Below are 18,469 nucleotides of genomic sequence, written 5' to 3'. Positions count from 1 at the left end.
TTGGTGGAAATTAAAGGCCCACGATTCACATTTTGGAATGCTGATAGATATGTAAATTGTCATCTCACAAATTTCAAATTAGACAGGAGCTTCTGTAGCGGCCCTGTTGGAAAAGGAAGCGTGGCTAGAAGACCTCTGGCTACGTATGATAGACACACCTATTTCTGGTCCTGGAAAAATCCAACCACCCATCATATGTATGATTCCAGAGCAGTTCATGTATGAGAACAAGCAAATTATTAAATTCTATATTGTCATGTTGGGTGTTCTGATTCACAAATGATCCAACACGGCTGTAGATGGTACAACTCTGTTTTATTGTCTAATCAACGGTAATAATTAACTACTGGCTTGGGTACGTGCTTCACCAGAAAACCTGTGGACCCAGCCCTATCACTATCTCAGTGAGGCACTCAGCACATGGTCTATGTCTGAGTGGCACGCTGTGAGCTCTGTGCTCTGAGCTATCTCCTGGTAGAATGAACGGGAACTGTGGTGTTCCCTGTTTTATAGTGCGTGTTCTCTCACTGGTGATTGGCTGCGATGTTATGTGTGTGCTGGTTGGTCTAACTGCCTGTCCATCAGTGTGTGTGTGATTGCACCATGATATGCTGATCTGGATATCATGACATCCTCCCCTTTCACAAAGGATATGTGCCGACATGATAATAAATAGAAATGTGTACTGAGTGCATCTGAGTATGTGTGTGCAATATTTACAACATGTACATGAGGCTAACTATATACAGAGGAAGGTGTCAGGTGCACCAGAACAACGACGTTGTACCAAGAACATAACAAATGCAATCAACAAACGATGAGAGAAAACTCTGGAACAATGAACGACAAGAAAAAAAAACCCGTTAACAGTACTGTAAAATAATTCAGTGAGTCCAATGTGCTAACAGGCTCATAAGTCAAGTCTCTCAGGTGGGCGACGAATTTGGGGACCGTTAGGGTGGCACACCACTCATCGCCCGGATCAATGCTGTGCACTGGCAGCAGCTGGTGGTTCCGACTTGGGGACATCCGGTTCTTGTGGATTACCGCAACGCGGAAGGGCTCCCTGTCTTCGGTATCGCTGGTCTGCATACTATCTGGATATGACTCAGTGAAGGTGGGCTGAATCGCCCGCACGTCCCTACGAGGCTGGCGGAATTGTTGGGAGTTGGCAGGTTGAGCTGCTCGACAGCAGGCAGCGTAGTGGCCCATCCTGCCACATCGTAGGCATTGTCGCGCTTTGGCCGGACATTGCCGCTTTAAGTGGGTGGACTCACAGTCGTGACGTCATAGCGTTCGTTGCGCCACCGCGCATGCGTGGTGCGGTCGTGTGTATAGCGCGCCCGCACATCACGTTCCTGTGCGTCAACGTCCCCTCTTTTGCCGCGTACAAGTGTGGGAGGCTTCGGAAAGCGCGCAAAATGGCCACCCTCGTCTGGGCCACGGGCCGGGAGGTACTCGATCGACTGGACCCGCTCCGCCTCGTGGGGCCCGTGCCGTGCCGTTTCGGCTGCCTGGATTTGGGAGTACCGGCTGGTCGCGTTCTCATGGAGGACACAGGTCTCGATAGCAGTCGCTAGGGTGAGTCGCTTTATTGTAAGGAGCTGCTGGCGTAGGGTGTCCGAGATGACCCCAAAAACTATCTGATCTCATATCATGGAGTCGGAGGTGGCCCATAGCCGCAGGACTGCGCGAGGATTCGGAGGTGTGTTAAGTAAGATTGGAAAAGCTCATCCTGACCCTGCAGGCTCTGCTGGAATAGGTATGTCTCAAATCTCTCATTGACTTCCACACTGAAGTGTTCATCAAACTTCAGAAGCACCGTCTTATATTTTGTTTTGTCCTCGCCTTCCGCGAATGCCAGGGAGTTATAGATGTGGATGGCCTGTTGCCCCGCCGTGGAGAGGAGGAGGGCAATCTTCCTGGTGTCCGATGCATTCTCCCTGTCTGTGGCTTCGAGGAAGAGCTGGAAGCGGTTTAAACAGCTTCCAGTTTACGCCGAGATTGCCAGCAATTCGGAGCGGCTGCGGCGGGCTGATGTTTTCCATGGAGCAGGATGGCGGATCTTTTTTTTAAAAAAATATATTTTATTGAAGTTTTTCATTCACAATTTTTTCCCCTTACACATCAAACAAAAAGAAAAGTTAACAGTACAAGTAACATGATAACTACAATCTAATAATGAGTAACTAACATGGTAAACTAACCAAATAACATAAAATGAAACTCCCCCCCCCCCCCCCCCCCCTCCCTCCCTTCCACCCCCCACCACCCCCCTCCCCCCTGGGTTGCTGCTGCTGGTCGTCTATCTTCCCTCTAACGTTCCGCTAGGTAGTCGAGGTACGGTTGCCACCGTCTGGTGAACCCTTGGGCCGATCCTCTCAGCGCAAACTTAATCTGCTCCAGTTTTATGAACCCTGCCATATCGTTTATCCAGGCCTCCAGTCCGGGGGGTTTCGCTTCCTTCCACATGAGTAAAATCCTACGCCGGGCTACGAGGGACGCAAAGGCCACAACATCGGCCTCTTTCGCCTCCTGCACTCCCGGCTCATCCGCAACTCCAAATAAAGCTAACCCACAGCCTGGTTTGACCCGGACCTTCACCACCTTCGAGATCACTCCCGTCACTCCCCTCCAATACCCCTCCAGTGCCGGGCACAACCAAAACATGTGCGTGTGGTTTGCCGGGCTTCCGCCGCACCTCTCGCACTTGTCCTCCACCCCGAAGAACCTGCTCAACCTTGCTCCCGTTTTGTGTGCTCTATGCAGCACCTTAAATTGAATCAGGCTAAGCCTGGCACACGAGGAAGAGGAATTTACCCTGCTTAGGGCATCAGCCCACAAACCCTCCTCTATCTCCTCCCCGAGCTCTTCTTCCCATTTTCCTTTCAGTTCGCCCACCAGCTCCTCCTCCTCTTCTCTCATCTCTCGGTATATCTCTGACACCTTGCCCTCCCCGACCCACACCCCCGAAAGCATTCTATCCTGGATCCCCCGTGTCGGGAGCAATGGAAATTCCCTCACCTGTTGTCTTGTGAACGCCCTCACCTGCATATACCTAAAGAAATTTCCCCGGGGCAGCTTATACTTTTCCTCCAGCGCTCCCAAGCTCGCGAACGTCCCGTCTATAAATAAATCTCCCACCCTCCTAATTCCCAACTGGTGCCAGCTCTGGAATCCTCCATCCATCCTCCCTGGGGCAAACCTATGGTTGTTCCTAATTGGGGACCCCACCAAGGCTCCCAGCACACCTCTCTGTCGCCTCCATTGCCCCCAGATATTTAATGTTGCCGCCACCACTGGGTTCGTGGTAAATTTGTTTTGGTGAGAACGGTAGTGGCGCCGTCACCAGCGCCTCTAGACTCGTCCCTTTACAGGACTTCCTCTCTAATCTTTTCCACGCCGCTCCCTCTCCCTCTATCATCCATTTACGGATCATCGCCACATTGGCGGCCCAGTAGTAGTCACCCAAATTCGGCAGCGCCAGTCCCCCTCTGTCTCTACTACGTTGTAAGAACCCCCTCCTTACCCTCGGAACTTTCCCTGCCCCCACGAAGCTCGTGATGCTCCTGTCTATTTTTTTAAAGAAGGCCTTAGTGATCAGTATAGGGAGACATTGGAACACAAATAGGAACCTCGGGAGGACCATCATCTTAATTGCCTGCACTCTGCCCGCCAGTGACAGTGGCTGCATGTCCCACCTCTTGAAGTCCTCTTCCATTTGTTCCACCAGTCTTGTCAGATTAGTCTGTGCAAGGTTCCCCAGCTCCTGGCTATCTGAATCCCCAGGTATCGAAAGTTTCTTTCCACTCTCCTTAAAGGCAGGCCATCTATCCCTCTACTCTGGTCCCCAGGGTGTATCACAAAAAGTTCACTCTTTCCCATGTTAAGCCTATATCCCGAGAAATCTCCGAACTCCCTCAATATCTGCATGACCTCTGTCATCCCCCCCACTGGGTCCGTCACATACAGCAGTAGGTCATCCGCGTAGAGTGACACTCGGTGTTCCTCTCCCCCTCTAATCACCCCTCTCCATTTTCTGGAGTCTCTCAGCGCCATGGCCAGGGTTCAATTGCCAACGCGAACAGTAATGGAGATAGAGGGCATCCCTGTCTTGTTCCCCTGTATAGTCGGAAATACTCCGATCTTTGCCGACCCGTGACCACACTTGCCGTTGGGGCCCCATAGAGCAGCTAACAAACCCGTCCCCGAACCCGAACCTCCTCAGCACCTCCCATAGATACTCCCACTCCACCCTATTAAATGCCTTCTCTGCGTCCATTGCCGCCACTATCTCTGCCTCCCCCTCTGCTGGGGGCATCATTATCACCCCTAATAGCCGTCGCACGTTGACATTTAGTTGTCTCCCCTTTACGAATCCTGTCTGGTCTTCGTGCACCACCCCCGGGACACAGTCCTCTATCCTCGTTGCCAGTACCTTTGCTAGCAATTTGGCGTCCACATTTAGTAGTGAAATAGGCCTATAGGACCCGCACTGCAGCGGATCTTTATCCCGCTTCAAAATTAGCGATATCGTCGCCTCCGACATTGTCGGGGGTAGAGTCCCCCCTTCCCTGGCCTCGTTAAAAGTCCTCACCAACAGCGGGGCCAGCAAGTCCACATATTTTCTATAAAATTCCACCGGGAACCCATCTGGTCCCGGGGCCTTCCCTGCCTGCATGTTCCCCAGCCCCTTGGTAACCTCGTCCACCCCAATTGGTGCCCCCAGGCCTTCCACCTCCTGCTCCTCCACCCTCGGGAACCTTAATTGGTCCAAAAACTGCCGCATCTCCTCTTTTCCCTCCGGGGGTTGGGACCTATAAAGTCTTTCGTAAAAGATCTTAAACACCTCGTTTATCTTCCCTGCTCTCCGCACCGTAGCTCCCTTTTCATCTCTAATTCCCCCTATCTCCCTCGCCGCTGTCCTCTTTCGCAGCTGATGGGCCAACAGGCGACTAGCCTTTTCCCCATATTCATATCTCATCCCCTGTGCCTTCCTCCACTGCACCTCCGCCCTCCTAGTGGTCAGAAGATCGAACTCCGTCTGGAGTCGTCGTCTCTCCCTGTATAGTCCCTCCTCCGGGGCCTCCGCATATTCTTTATCCACCCTTAAAATCTCCCCCAGTAATCTTTCCCTTTCCTTGGCCTCTGTTTTCCCTTTGTGGGCCCTGATGGAGATCAGCTCTCCTCTGACCACCGCCTTTAGTGCTTCCCATACTACTCCCACTCGGACCTCCCCGTCGTCATTGGCCTCCAGGTATCTCTCGATACATCCCCGCACCCTTCCACAGACTCCCTCATCCGCCAACAATCCCACATCTAATCGCCAGAGTGCACGCTGCTCCCTCTCCTCTCCTAGTTCCAGGTCCACCCAATGTGGGGCATGATCTGAGACAGCTATGGCTGAATACTCAGTTTCTTCCACCCTCGAGATCAACGACCTTCCCAAAACAAAAAAATCTATCCGGGAGTACACCTTGTGAACATGGGAGAAGAAGGAGAACACCTTGGCCTTCGGTCTAACAAATCGCCATGGATCCACTCCCCCCATTTGGTCCATAAACCCCTTAAGCACCTTGGCCGCTGCCGGCCTTCTTCCGGTCCTAGATCTAGATCTATCTAACCCTGGGTCCAGCATGGTGTTGAAGTCTCCCCCATTATCAAGTTTCCTACCTCCAGGTCCGGGATACGTCCCAGCATCCGCTTCATGAATCCCGCATCATCCCAATTCGGGGCATATACGTTAACCAACACGACCTCCGTTCCCTCCAGTCTGCCACTCACCATCACATATCTGCCTCCACTATCTGCTACAATGCTCCTAGCTTCGAATGATACCCGTTTCCCCACCAGTATGGCCACCCCTCTATTCTTTGCATCCAGCCCTGAATGGAACACCTGTCCCACCCATCCTTTCCTTAACCTAACTTGGTCTGCCACCTTCAGGTGCGTCTCCTGAAGCATAGCCACGTCTGCCCTCAGTCCTTTCAAGTGCGCGAACACTCGGGCCCTTTTAATTGGTCCATTTAGGCCCCTCACGTTCCACGTGATCAGCCGCACTGGGGGGCTAGCTGCCCCCTTCCCGTGTCGACTAGCCATCACCCTCTCTAGGCCAGTCCCACGTCCCGGTTCCGCGCTCCCCCCCATTCCCCAGGTGGCGCATTCCAGCCCCGACCACCCTTTCTTTAACCAGTTCCTCTTTGATTTCTGCAGCAGCAACCCAGTTATCCCCCCCCCCCCGCTAGATCCCCATCTAGCGTGATTGCCCCCCCATATTACTTCCGAAAGTCAGCTGAATTCAACTGACCCCGGCTTCTCCCGCTCACTCCTTGACCCCCCCGTGTGGGGAACTCCCATCTACCTTGCGCCTATCTTCCCGCCATCACCTTTCTGGCACGGGAGCAAGGACAGTAGGCCCCATATTCTCTGTAGTTGTGCGCCCCTTGTGGCGCAGCTCCCTCTACCGCCCCACTCCCATTCCTCATCCCCCGCCTATGTCTCTTCTTTCCCCCCACCGGCGCCCACATTCCTTAGTGTGTCCCCCCCCTTCCCAATTTACATCCCTATATACATCGACAGTGTCATTTCCCCTCTAAGATCAGTCCCTCAGTTCCGATCCAGTTTCTCGTCTTTAATAAAGGTCCATGCTTCTTCCGCCGTTTCGAAGTAGTGATGTCTCTCCTGGTACGTGACCCATAGTCGCGCCGGCTGCAGCATCCCGAACTTCACCTTCTTCTTGTGTAGCACCTCCTTGGCTCGATTAAAACTCGCCCTCCTTCTCGCCACCTCCGCACTCCAATCCTGGTACACCCATACCACCGCATTCTCCCATCTACTACTCCGTACCTTGTTGGCCCATCTCAGAACCACTTCTCTATCATTGAAGCGATGAAATCGCACGATTGTCGCCCTAGATGGTTCTCCCGCCTTTGGTCTCCTCGCAGGGACCCGATGAGCTCCTTCCACTTCCAAGGGGCCCGAAGGGGCCTCAGCTCCCATCAGCGAGCTTAGCATCGTGCTCACGTAAGCCCCGCAGTCCACTCCTTCCACTCCCTCGGGGAGACCCAGGATCCGAAGGTTCTTCCTTCGTGCTCTATTTTCTAGGGCCTCAATCCTTTCAATGCACTTTTTGTGGAGCGCCTCGTGCGTCTGTGTTTTGACCGCCAGGCCCAGGATCTCGTCTTCATTATCCGTCACCTTCTGCTCCACCATGCGGAGCTCCGTCTCCTGGGTCTTTTGTGCCTCCTTAAGCCCCTCAATTGCCTGTAGCATCGGTGTCAGCACCTCCTTCTTAAGTAGCTCCACACACCGTCTTAAAAATTCGTCTTGATCGGGTCCCCATGTCGCCTGGGTTTTCTCCGCCGCCATCTTGCTTTTTTTTCCCCTCCTGTCCCTATCCTCGAGGATTCTTCGCGATGTAGCCACCGCCGCCGATATTTTTCTCTTGCGTTGGGGGGGACTCCCTGTTAGCTCACCCCACACCGGGTTTCGTCCTGAAAAAATTCCCCGTTGGGGCTCTTAAAAGAGCCCGAAGGTCCGTTTGAGCTGGAGCCGCCGAAACGTGCGGCTTAGCTGGGCATCGCCGCAACCGGAAGTCAGGATGGCGGATTTCTGAAAGGGTGCAGGTAGATCTCAGTCGCTGGTTTGCGTCCACTACTGGTATCATGTCGTGTTGGGTGTTCTGATGCACAAATGATCCAACACGGCTATAGATGGTACAACTCTGTTTTATTGTCTAATCAACGGTAATAATTAACTACTGGCTTGGGTACGTGCTTCACCAGCTAACCTGTGGACCCAGCCCTATCACTATCTTAGTGAGGCACTCAGCACATGGTCTATGTCTGAGTGGCGCGCTGTGAGCTCTGTGCTCTGAGCTATCTCCTGGTAGAATGAGCGGGAACTGCGGTGTTCCCTGTTTTATAGTGCGTGTGCTCTCACTGGTGATTGGCTGCGATGTTGTGTGTGCTGGTTGGTCCAACTGCCTGTCCATCAGTGTGTGTGTGATTGCACCATGATATACTGATCTGGATATCATGACACATATGCCATCCGCAATCAACTTTTTTTCTCCTGAACAAAGTTGGCTTGTAACATAAGACTGATCTCCCTATTATCCGCAGCAAGTTTCTTTGTTCCTGGGTTTCAGCCGCAGCTATCCTTTTACTGTAAGATACTGTGGAGTGTGTTAAAACTGCCACTTGACACCTGAATAGTGGCTGCGGGGTTGGTTTAGAACAGGGCTAAATAGCTGACTTTTAAAACAGACCAAAGCAGGCCAGCAGCGCACGTTCAATTCCCGTACCAGCCTCCCCAAACAGGCGCCGGAATGTGGCGACTAGGGGCTTTTCACAGTAACCTCATTTGAAGCCTACTTGTGACAATAAGCGATTTTCATTTTTCAAATAAGATTCCAGTTGAGTTCCTCTACCCAAGGTAACCCACATGGACATTTTTCTAAACTGAAGTGTTTACTAAGACTTCACCCTTCCTCTTTTTCAAGGCACTTTTTTAACTTAAATAAAAGGAAAAAATTTGATGACAGTTGATATGATTTTGTTTACATATACATAGAAGCTGAATGAAAGAGGAAACATTTGTTTTCAGAGCTAAATAGCACTAGGTAAAATAGCAAATCATACCGCAGCTATAACTATGTGTCTTGATCTCCATTATAGATGCTGAAAATATATTTTAAATTGTGATTTAGGTTTGACAAAGGCTTCCCAACTGATGCCAGAACCATTTGAAGCTGACAGCATGGAAAACTCGGATCATAAAAGGAAATTATGATCTAACAAACTCCTGGCTAAAGTCCGTCACCACCATCAATGATTTATCTTATGTATTTTTTCCTGTTGTTCACATATCCTTAGTAGTGTATATGAAATGGATATTAACATATAGCGCTAACCCTCCTTTTATTAAATCTATTAATTTCCTCTACCACTTGAAATCTTCAGTTTTGTTTTATCATTAGCTTAATATAAAGGTTAGGTGGATTGGCCATTCTAAATATCCCCTAGTGTCCAAAAGGTTAGGTTAGGTGAATCAGCTCGGATCAGATCTTATGCATGTCTACTCTATGAAGGGAATAATGAATGCTACAACCAGATAAAAGGTAAGAAACTATTTTACACTTTGAAAAAATATAGTGGGAAAAATCATTATCAAATATTAGTAAGTTTTTCTGCCATCATACCTGTCTGACTCCTCATCTGAATTTTCCAGATCATCAGCACTTTTTGGAAGAGCAAGAAGTGCTTTCCCTTTTAGTTGTCCACTAAATACGAAGACATCATTTTTAAGTTGTTGAGCATGTTTCACTACATCTTCTGATACGACTTGAGGCCATTTAGTCATATTATCAGTGTTGGTGAAAAGTGCACACACCACCTAGAAGACAAGCATCATCCTGAATTTTGAAGAGTTTACGATCATACAAACATGAAAGCTATAAAATGCAGCATACAAATTGCACTACAATTTTAGAGATGAGTCTTGTAAGTTTTGTTTAATATTCCATCAGTTTGAAAAGATATCATAGATGACAAAAAAGTGCATGAAGTTGTAATTTACACACTTAGAATTTACACTATTTCTCAAAACGAAGCAACTTGCCATCATATTTACAAATGTGGAATGAATTTTTTAACTTCAGTCATCACTAACTCAAGTAACTTCACAATGGAGAACAAAAGTATACGTCAGGCAATACTTAAATATAAAGTAAGTAGAAAAGCATACTCGACAATATGTTACTACAAAATTAGAATTTAATCATTCAGGAAAAGATTAGTAGGTCCTCTGCATATTTTGAATTTTAGGTATTTTCCACATACCAACTTCGACAACAATTGCCTGTTAGAATCATAAATTGATTGACTCCTTTTAGAACACTGTGCACTTATGAGACTCGGTGGATCTTTGAATATGGCAGATGGGACCTGGGTCCAGGAGTCCCACTCCCGTTTCCAGCAGATCCCATTTTCACTGGTAGGGGAAAGGGGAAACACACGAGCACGAATTAAAGATTGGCTGGACCATTTAAACTGAATGCGCATGACAAGCAGATAAGACTTTTGATCCAGGAACAGCCACAGCATGCAAGATGTGTTCCACATTCTAACCTTCAACAAATTTTCAATGATCTTTGGCAAACTGTTCACTTGCCCTTCTTCCAACTACTACACCTGGTGTAGTATCATTGACGAGCATTTTTAAACCAGTGCCTCTGGTCATTGATCTGGAAAGGTATATAAAGGTGATCCACTACAGTTCACCTTTCGCTGCAGACGCCATCTCCATGGCCCTGCACTCTACCCTGGAACACCTAGATAACAAAGACAGCTATGTCAGACTCCTATTTATCGACCGACTACAGCTCAGCCTTCAACACCATCATTCCTACAAAACTCATCTCCAAACTCCGTGACCTTGGCCTCGGCTCCTCCTTCTGCGACTGGATCCTGAACTTTCTAACCCACAGGCCACAATCAGTAAAGATAGACAACAACACCTCCTCCACGATCATCCTCAACACCGGTGCCCCATAAGGCTGTGTCCTCAGCCCCCTATTATACTCCTTATACACCTATGACTGTGTGGCCAAATTCCCCTCCAACTCGATTTTCAAATTTGCTGATGACACCACCGTAGTGGGTCGGATTTCAAACAATGACAAGACAAAGTACAGGAATGAGATAGAGAATCTGGTGCGACGACAATAATCTCTCCCTCAATGCCAACAAAACAAAGGAGATTGTCATCGACTTCAGGAAGCGTTTTGGAGAACATGCCCCTGTCTACATCAATGGGAACGAAGTAGAAAGGGTCGAGAACTTCAAGTTTTTAGGTGTACAGATCACAACCTGTCCTGGTCCCCCCATGCCGACACTATAGTTAAGAAAGCCCACCAACGACTCTACTTTCTCAGAAGACTAAGGAAATTTGGCATGTCAGCTACGACCCTCACCAACTTCTACAGATGCACTATAGAAAGCATTCTTTCTGGTTGTATCACAGCTTGGTATGGAGCCTGCTCTGCCCAAGACCGCAGGAAACTACAAAAGGTTGTGAATGTAGCCCAGTCCATCACGCAAACTAGCCTCCCATCCATTGACTCTATCTATAATTCCCGCTGCCTCAGAAAGGCAGCCAGCATAATTAAGGACCCCACGCACCACGGACATACTCTCTTCCACCTTCTTCCGTCAGGAAAAAGATACCAAAGTTTGAGGTCATGTACCAACCGACTCAAGAACAGCTTCTTCCCTGCTGCCATCAGGCCTTTGAATGTACCTACCTCGTATTAAGTTGATCTTTTCTCTACACCTTGCTATAACTGTAACATTATATTCTGCAGTCTCTCCTACCTTCCCTATGTACGGTATGCATTGTGTGTACAGCATGCAAGAAACAATACTTTTCACTGTATACTAATACATGTGACAACAATAAATCAAATCAAATATCACTTTGTAATTTCAGTACATTCTGTTGACAAGACGTAATTTCAAATTTTGCTGGTGCTTAAGTTTTTTATTGTCCTACTAAGTTTGAAATATCAGTAATATTACTTGAATAAGGGGCATGAATCAGCAGCCTCACCTTGCTTGGGGAAATACCGGACCTCGACTCACATAGGCTGATGGCGCTCACTGTCATCAACCTCCAATTGGTCTCCATGCGCCAGTCCCGTCCCTGTCAGCAGAACAATTCCCCGCCTCCCTCCCCCATAACAAAATAACAATCCCAACCCCCCTCAACAAACAAATCACCTGCTTGCCCCCCACTGCGCTTCCGTGAGCTAGCCTGCCCAGCTAGACTGATAGCCCCCGCCCATGACGCCAAGCATCCTACCGCCCACTGATCTCACCCCCCCCCGCCCCCCCCCCGCCCCCCGCTTGAACATACATATGCAAACATTAAAATCCACAACAAACACAAAAACAAAAATTCCACCCACCGTCCCCCAATAAGAACAAAGTTAACCGCATACAAGCAGAGCCATGGCCCAAAACTTAGTGCAAAACAACACATACAAAACCCCCCAAAAAAGAAATTTAGCAGCATAATAGGAGCACAGCTACTCGCCCCAAATTTCAATGTCTTCCATCACCTGCCAGTCCCTTGACCTTAACAAAGTTCATCGCCTCATCTGGCGATCCAAAATAAAGTTCTTGGCCCTCAAAAGTGACCCACAAACGAGCTGGGTTCAGCATGCGAACTTTACCCCCTTCTTAAATAGGGCTGATTTCACTTTATTGAAACTCGCCCTTCTTTTGGCCAGATCCGCACCCTAGTCCTGGTAAATACGCAGCTTGCCACCTTCCCATTTGCAGCTCCTCGCCTGTCTGGCCCACCTCAAGATTTGTTCCTTGTCCAGGAACCGGTGCATTTGTACCACCATCGCCTTCGGCGGCTTGCTCGTCAGCGCTTTGTGCGCCCTGTCCACCTCCAAGGGCCGATTAAACGCACCTTCCTCCAGAAGTTTATCGAACACACGCACCACATATACCCCTGCATCCGATCCCTCGCTGCCCTTCGGGAGGCCAACAATCCTCAAGTTCTGCCTGCGCGACCAGTTCTCCAGATCCTCCACTTTCTCTTGCAGCCTTTTCTGGTGATCCTTCATCAACCCCATCTCCGCCGCCATCGTGGCTAGTCATGTCATCATGCTCAGCAACCGCCTCTTCCACCTCCTTAATCGCATGGCCCTGGGCTTCCATCTCTGCTCCACACGGTCAATCCCCATCTTAATTGGATCCAGGTATTCTTTTCTTTGCTGAACAAAGCTCTCCTGGAGAAAATCCACCAGCTGCTCCGTTGACCACTGGACTGGCAATTTCGGACCCTGACCCTCCGCCATATTATTCTGTGCTAGAGACACCACTCCACTCCCTTCTTCGACCAACGATCTCTCCTTTTCAGACCACTTCTGGTCCACAAATCCATACACTGGTGGGGAATCCTATTCCTCTACCTCACCAATCTCCTGTTTTGTTGATCAAATCTCCCATAAATTGGGGAAAAAGGTCCCAAATGTCCACCAAGAGCAGGGGCGACCAAATAAGCGACCACTCACTCCATGGCTGCCATTGGAAGTCCTTTCTTGAAACCATTTAATGACTCAGATTCCACAGAACCATAGAATCCCAATAGTGTAGAAGGAGGCCATTTGGCTGATAGAGTCTGCATTTTCGAAAGAACCGCCGACACAGGCCTATGCCTGCATCATATTCCCGTAATCCTGTAACCCCACCTAAGGGTCACTAAGGGGAAACATAGCATGGTCAATCCACCCAACCGGACTTTGGGATAAACCGGAGCACCTAGTGTAAACCCAGACACGGGGAGAGTATACAAACCCCACAGTCACCCAAGGTCAGAATCAAAGCCAGGTCCCTGGCGCTGTGAGGCAGCAGTGCTAACCACTGATCCACCCTAAACAGATTCCACCACATTATGAGGCAGTGAGTTCCACAAATTCATTACCCTCTGCGAGACTTAGTTCCTTCTCATCTCAGTTCAAAATCTACCACTTCTCAACCTATATCCGTGACCTCTCGTTCTAGATTGTCCCACAAGAGAGAACATTAACTTACATTTACTTTGTCAATTCCTTTTAATATCTTATATACCTCAATCAGATGCCATCCTTCTAAACTCCAGTGAGTAAAAGCCCAAATCATTCAATCTCTCCTCATACGTCAACCCTTTCATCCCCCAAAGCAATCTAGTGAATCTCCTCTGAACTGCCTCCAATGCCACCACATCCTTTCTCAGATAAGGAGACCAAAACTGGACACAATACTCCGGGTGTGGTCTCACCAACACGCTATATAACTGCAACAACACTTCTCTACTTTTATACTCCAGTCTTTTTGCAATAAACGCTAATATTCCATTTGCATATTTAATTACATGCTATACCCGTATACCGACCTTCTGTGATTCATGAACAAAGACACTCAGATACCTCTGCCCAGACGCATCTTGAATCTGCTTTTCATTCAAATAATTTGCCTTCCTATTTCTTTGGCCTAAATGGATAATCACACACTTATCTACATTAAACTCCATCTGCCAAATTTGGGCCCAATCTCCTCATCTATCCATATCTGTCTGAAACTTTTATCTTCTCCTCACTGCCTATTTTTCCACATATTTTGGTATCACACGCAAAGTTGTTACTGTCCCCGCTTGCAGATCAGTAATATAGGTTTTGGACAGTTGAAGTCCTAGGACTGGCCCCTGTGGCACCCCACTAGTTACAGTTTGCCAGTGAGAGAATGACCCATTTAACCCGATCCGCTGCTTTCTGTCAGTCAGCCAATCCTTAATCCAATCTAGTGCTCTACCCCAATCCCCTGTGATCTCACCTTCTGGATCAGTCTTTTATGCAGCACCTTGTCAAACGCTTCCTGGAAGTCTAGATATACCACATCCACAGGTTCCCCATTATCCACCTTGCTGGTTATGTCCTCAAAGAACTCAAGCAAGTTTGTCAAGCACGACATATCTTTCATAAATCCATGGTGACAATGGTGGATTGAGCATTGCCTTTCCAAATGCTCTGTCATCTCCGTAAGGATTTATTCCAACAACGTCTCCACCACGGAGACTTCCGGTTGCGGCGATGCGGAGCTAAGCCGCACATTTAGGCGGCTCCCACTAGAACGGACTTTTGGGCTCTCCAGAGAAGCCCCAACGGAAATTTTTCGACGACTTCCCGTGTGGGAAGGTGAGAGCAAGGTCCCCCTTCCATAGTGTATGGAGGGGACCAGAAGTGGAGCGGTAAAAAAAGCGGCTTTGGAGCAGCGAAAGAAACGAGGGAGAAAAAACAAGATGGCGGAGATCGAGCAGCATGGGGGGTCGGAGCAGCAGGAGTTTCTCAGGCGCAGCGTGGAGGAGCTTAAAAAAGAGGTGCTGGAGCCACTGCTGACGGCGATCGAGGGGCTGAAGGAGACCCAGAAGTCCCAAGAGGTAGAGATCCGAAAGGTGCGGGAAAAAGCCACCGAGAACGAGGACGAGATTTTGGGCCTGGCGGTGAGGATGGAGGCGCACGAGGCGCTGCACAAGAGGTGGGCCGAAAGATTCGAGGACCTGGAGAACAGGTCGAGAAGGAAGAATCTTCGGATTCTGGGTCTCCCTGAAGGGGTGGAGGGGGCCAATGCCGGGGCGTATGTGAGCACGATGCTCCATTCGCTGATGGGAACGGAGGCCTCTCCGAGTGCCCTGGAGCTGGATGGGGCTCACCGGGTCCTGGCGAGGAGACCCAAGGCCAACGAGCCGCCAAGGGCGATAGTGGTGAGGTTTCATTGTTTCGTGGACAGAGAGTGTGTCCTGAGATGGGCCAAGAAGGAGCGGAGCAGTAGATGGGAGAATGCGGTGATCCGAATCCACCAGGACTGGAGCACGGAGGTGGGAAAGAGGAGAGCTGGTTTTAATCGGGCCAAGGCGGTGCTGCATAGGAAGAGGGTGAGATTCGGAATGCTGCAGCCAGCGCGACTGTGGGTCACATTTAAGGATCGACACCACTACTTCGAAACGCCTGAGGAGGCTTGGAACTTTATCCAAACTGAAAAATTGGACTCAAACTGAGGGTCTGCGGTTGTGGGGGGGATGTCGATTGTATACAGGGTTTTAACTATGTGTAAGGAATGTTCCACGGGTGGGGCGATGGATGGGGATGGGGGAAGAGATTTGATGGGGAGACTGTGGGGAATGTGGGCGCCCGTGCTGGAGGAATTGGGATAAGGCCGCAACAGGAGCTGTGCCACAGGGGGCGGGGCTGGCTCAGGAAAGCGCGGGCTTTTTCCCGCGTTAGGGTAGTGCGGAGGGGGGGGGGGTTGGAGGAGCGCAAGGAGGAGGGGGGATTTCCACACCGGGGGGGGGTCAACGGGAAGGCGGGGGAAGCCGGGGTCAGCAGTTGACAGCTGACTTACGGAAGTGTTATGGGGGCAGCAAAAGAGCTAGATTTGGATCTATAGGGGGGGGGGGGGGGGAAATAGGGTTGCTGCTGCATTGGCCGAGGGGGAACTGAAAACGGAAGAGGGGGTTTCCCGTCTAGGGGACTGGAGGGTGCGGGAGGCGCGGGCACGGGACTGGCCTAAAACAGGAGATGGCTAGTCGGTGGGAAGCCCCCCCAATCCGGCTGATAACGTGGAATGTGAGGGGCCTGAATGGGCCGGTTAAGAGGGCTCGAGTGTTCACGCACTTAAAGGGACTGAAGGCAGACGTGGTCATGCTACAGGAGACACATTTGAAGGTGGCAGACCAGGTCAGGTTAAGAAAGGGATGGGTAGGACAGGTATTCCATTTGGGGCGGGATGCGAAGAATAGAGGGGTGGCAATACTGGTGGGGAAGCGGGTGTCGTTTGAGGCCAAGAACATTGTAGTGGACAATAGAGGTCGATACGTGATGGTGAGCGGTAGGCTGCAGGGGACGTGGGTGGTATTGGTAAATGTATACCCCCCGAACTGGGGCGATGCTGGATTTATGAAGCGTATGTTGGGGAGCATTCCGGACCTGGAGGTAGGAAGCTTGATAATGGGGGGGGGATTTTAACACGGTTTTGGACCCAGCATTAGATCGTTCCAGATCTAGGACTGGAAAGAGGCCGGCTGGAGCCAAGGTGCTTAGGGGGTTTATGGACCAGATGGGGGGAGTGGATCCATGGAGATTTGCCAGGCCTCTTGGCCAGGGAATTTTCTTTTTTCTCCCACGTACACAAAGCCTACTCCCGGATAGATTTTTTTGTTCTGAGCAGGGCGCTGATCCCGAAAGTGGAGGGAATGGAGTATTCGGCCATAGCCATCTCAGACCACGCCCCGCACTGGGTGGAACTGGAGTTGGGAGAGGAGAGGGACCAACGCCCGTTGTGGCGTTTGGATGTGGGATTACTGGCAGATGAGGAGGTGTGCGGGAGGGTACGGGGTGCATTGAAAGGTATTTGGAGGCCAACGACAACGGGGAGGTGCAGGTGGGGGTAGTATGGGAGGCGCTGAAGGCGGTGGTCAGGGGAGAGTTAATCTCCATCAGGGCTCACAGGGAGAAGAGAGAGGGTAGGGAAATGGAGAGGTTAGTGGGGGAGATTTTAAGGGTGGACAGGAGATATGCAGAGGCCCCTGAAGAGGGACTACTTAGGGAGAGGCGAAGTCTCCAGACGGAGTTCGACCTGTTGACCACAGGGAAGGCAGAGGCACAGTGGAGGAAAGCACAGGAGGTGACGTATGAGTATGGGGAGAAGGCGAGCCGGATGCTGGCACATCAGCTCCGTAAGAGGATGGCAGCGAGGGAGATAGGTGGAGTCAAGGATGGAAGGGGAACTATGGTGCGGAGTGCGGTGAAAGTAAATGAGGCATTTAAGGCCTTCTATGAGGAGCTGTACAGATACCAGGCCCCAGCGGGGGAAAAGGGGATGCAACGATTTTTGGACCAACTGAGGTTCCCGAGGGTGGAGGAGCAGGAGGTGGCTGGTTTGGGGGCGCCAATTGGGTTGGAGGAGCTGATTAAAGGACTGGGGAGCATGCAGGCGGGGAAGGCTCCTGGACCAGATGGGTTCCCGGTTGAGTTCTACAGGAAGTACGTAGACCTGTTAGCCCCGTTGCTGGTGAGGACTTTCAATGAGGCAAGGGAGGGGGGGACTCTGCCCCCGACAATGTCTGAGGTGATGATCTCTTTGATCCTGAAGCGGGATAAGGACCCACTGCAATGTGGGTCATATAGGCTGATTTCGCTCCTTAACGTGGATGCTAAGTTGCTGGCAAAAGTGCTGGCTACGAGGATCGAGGACTGTGTCCCGGGGGTGATTCACGAGGACCAGACGGGATTTATAAAGGGCAGCCAGCTAAGCACCAATGTGGGGAGGCTCCTAAACGTGATAATGATGCCATCGGTGGAGGGAGAGGCGGAGATTGTGGCAACTATGGACGCGGAGAAGGCCTTTGACCGAGTAGAGTGGGAGTATCTCTGGGAAGTGTTGCGGAGGTTTGGGTTTGGGGAGGGGTTTATCAGTTGGGTTAAGCTCTGAGACAGAGCCCCGGTGGCGAGTGTGCTTACGAATCGGCGGAGGTCGGAGTATTTTCGGCTGTATCGAGGGACGAGGCAGGGGTGCCCCCTGTTGTTTGCATTAGCAATTGAACCTTTGGCCATGGCATTAAGGGAGTCCAGGAAATGGAGGGGGGTGGTCCGAGGGGGAGAGGAGCATCGGGTGTCGCTGTATGCAGACGACCTGTTGCTGTATGTGGCGGATCCAGTGGAGGGGATGGTGGAGGTCATGCAGATCCTAAGGGAGTTTGGGGACTTCTCGGGCTATAAGCTCAATGTAGGGAAAAGTGAGCTCTTCGTGGTGCATCCAGGGGACCAGGGAAGAGGGATAGACGAGCTACCATTGAGGAGGGCGGAAAGGAGCTTTCGGTACTTGGGCATCCAAGTAGCTAGGAGTTGGGGGGCCCTGCATAA

At 50.4% G+C, this 18,469-nt stretch overlaps 1 protein-coding gene across 1 annotated transcript in view; it reads right to left on the bottom strand.

Moving 5' to 3' along the window:
- The window catches only part of LOC140395604 (dynein axonemal heavy chain 17-like), an 896,966-nt gene that overhangs the window by 836,943 nt on the left and 41,554 nt on the right, over positions 1-18,469 (bottom strand). Inside the window, exon 3 of the mRNA XM_072483576.1 lies at positions 9,203-9,396. Within this exon, the coding sequence (XP_072339677.1) occupies positions 9,203-9,396 (194 nt within the window). The remainder of the gene's footprint in view (positions 1-9,202; positions 9,397-18,469) is intronic.

This window comes from Scyliorhinus torazame, chromosome 18 (assembly GCF_047496885.1).
Source record: "Scyliorhinus torazame isolate Kashiwa2021f chromosome 18, sScyTor2.1, whole genome shotgun sequence".
Lineage (NCBI taxonomy): Eukaryota > Metazoa > Chordata > Chondrichthyes > Carcharhiniformes > Scyliorhinidae > Scyliorhinus > Scyliorhinus torazame.
Note: the sequence above shows the minus strand (reverse complement) of the source record. Positions and strands in the feature narration are given on the sequence as shown.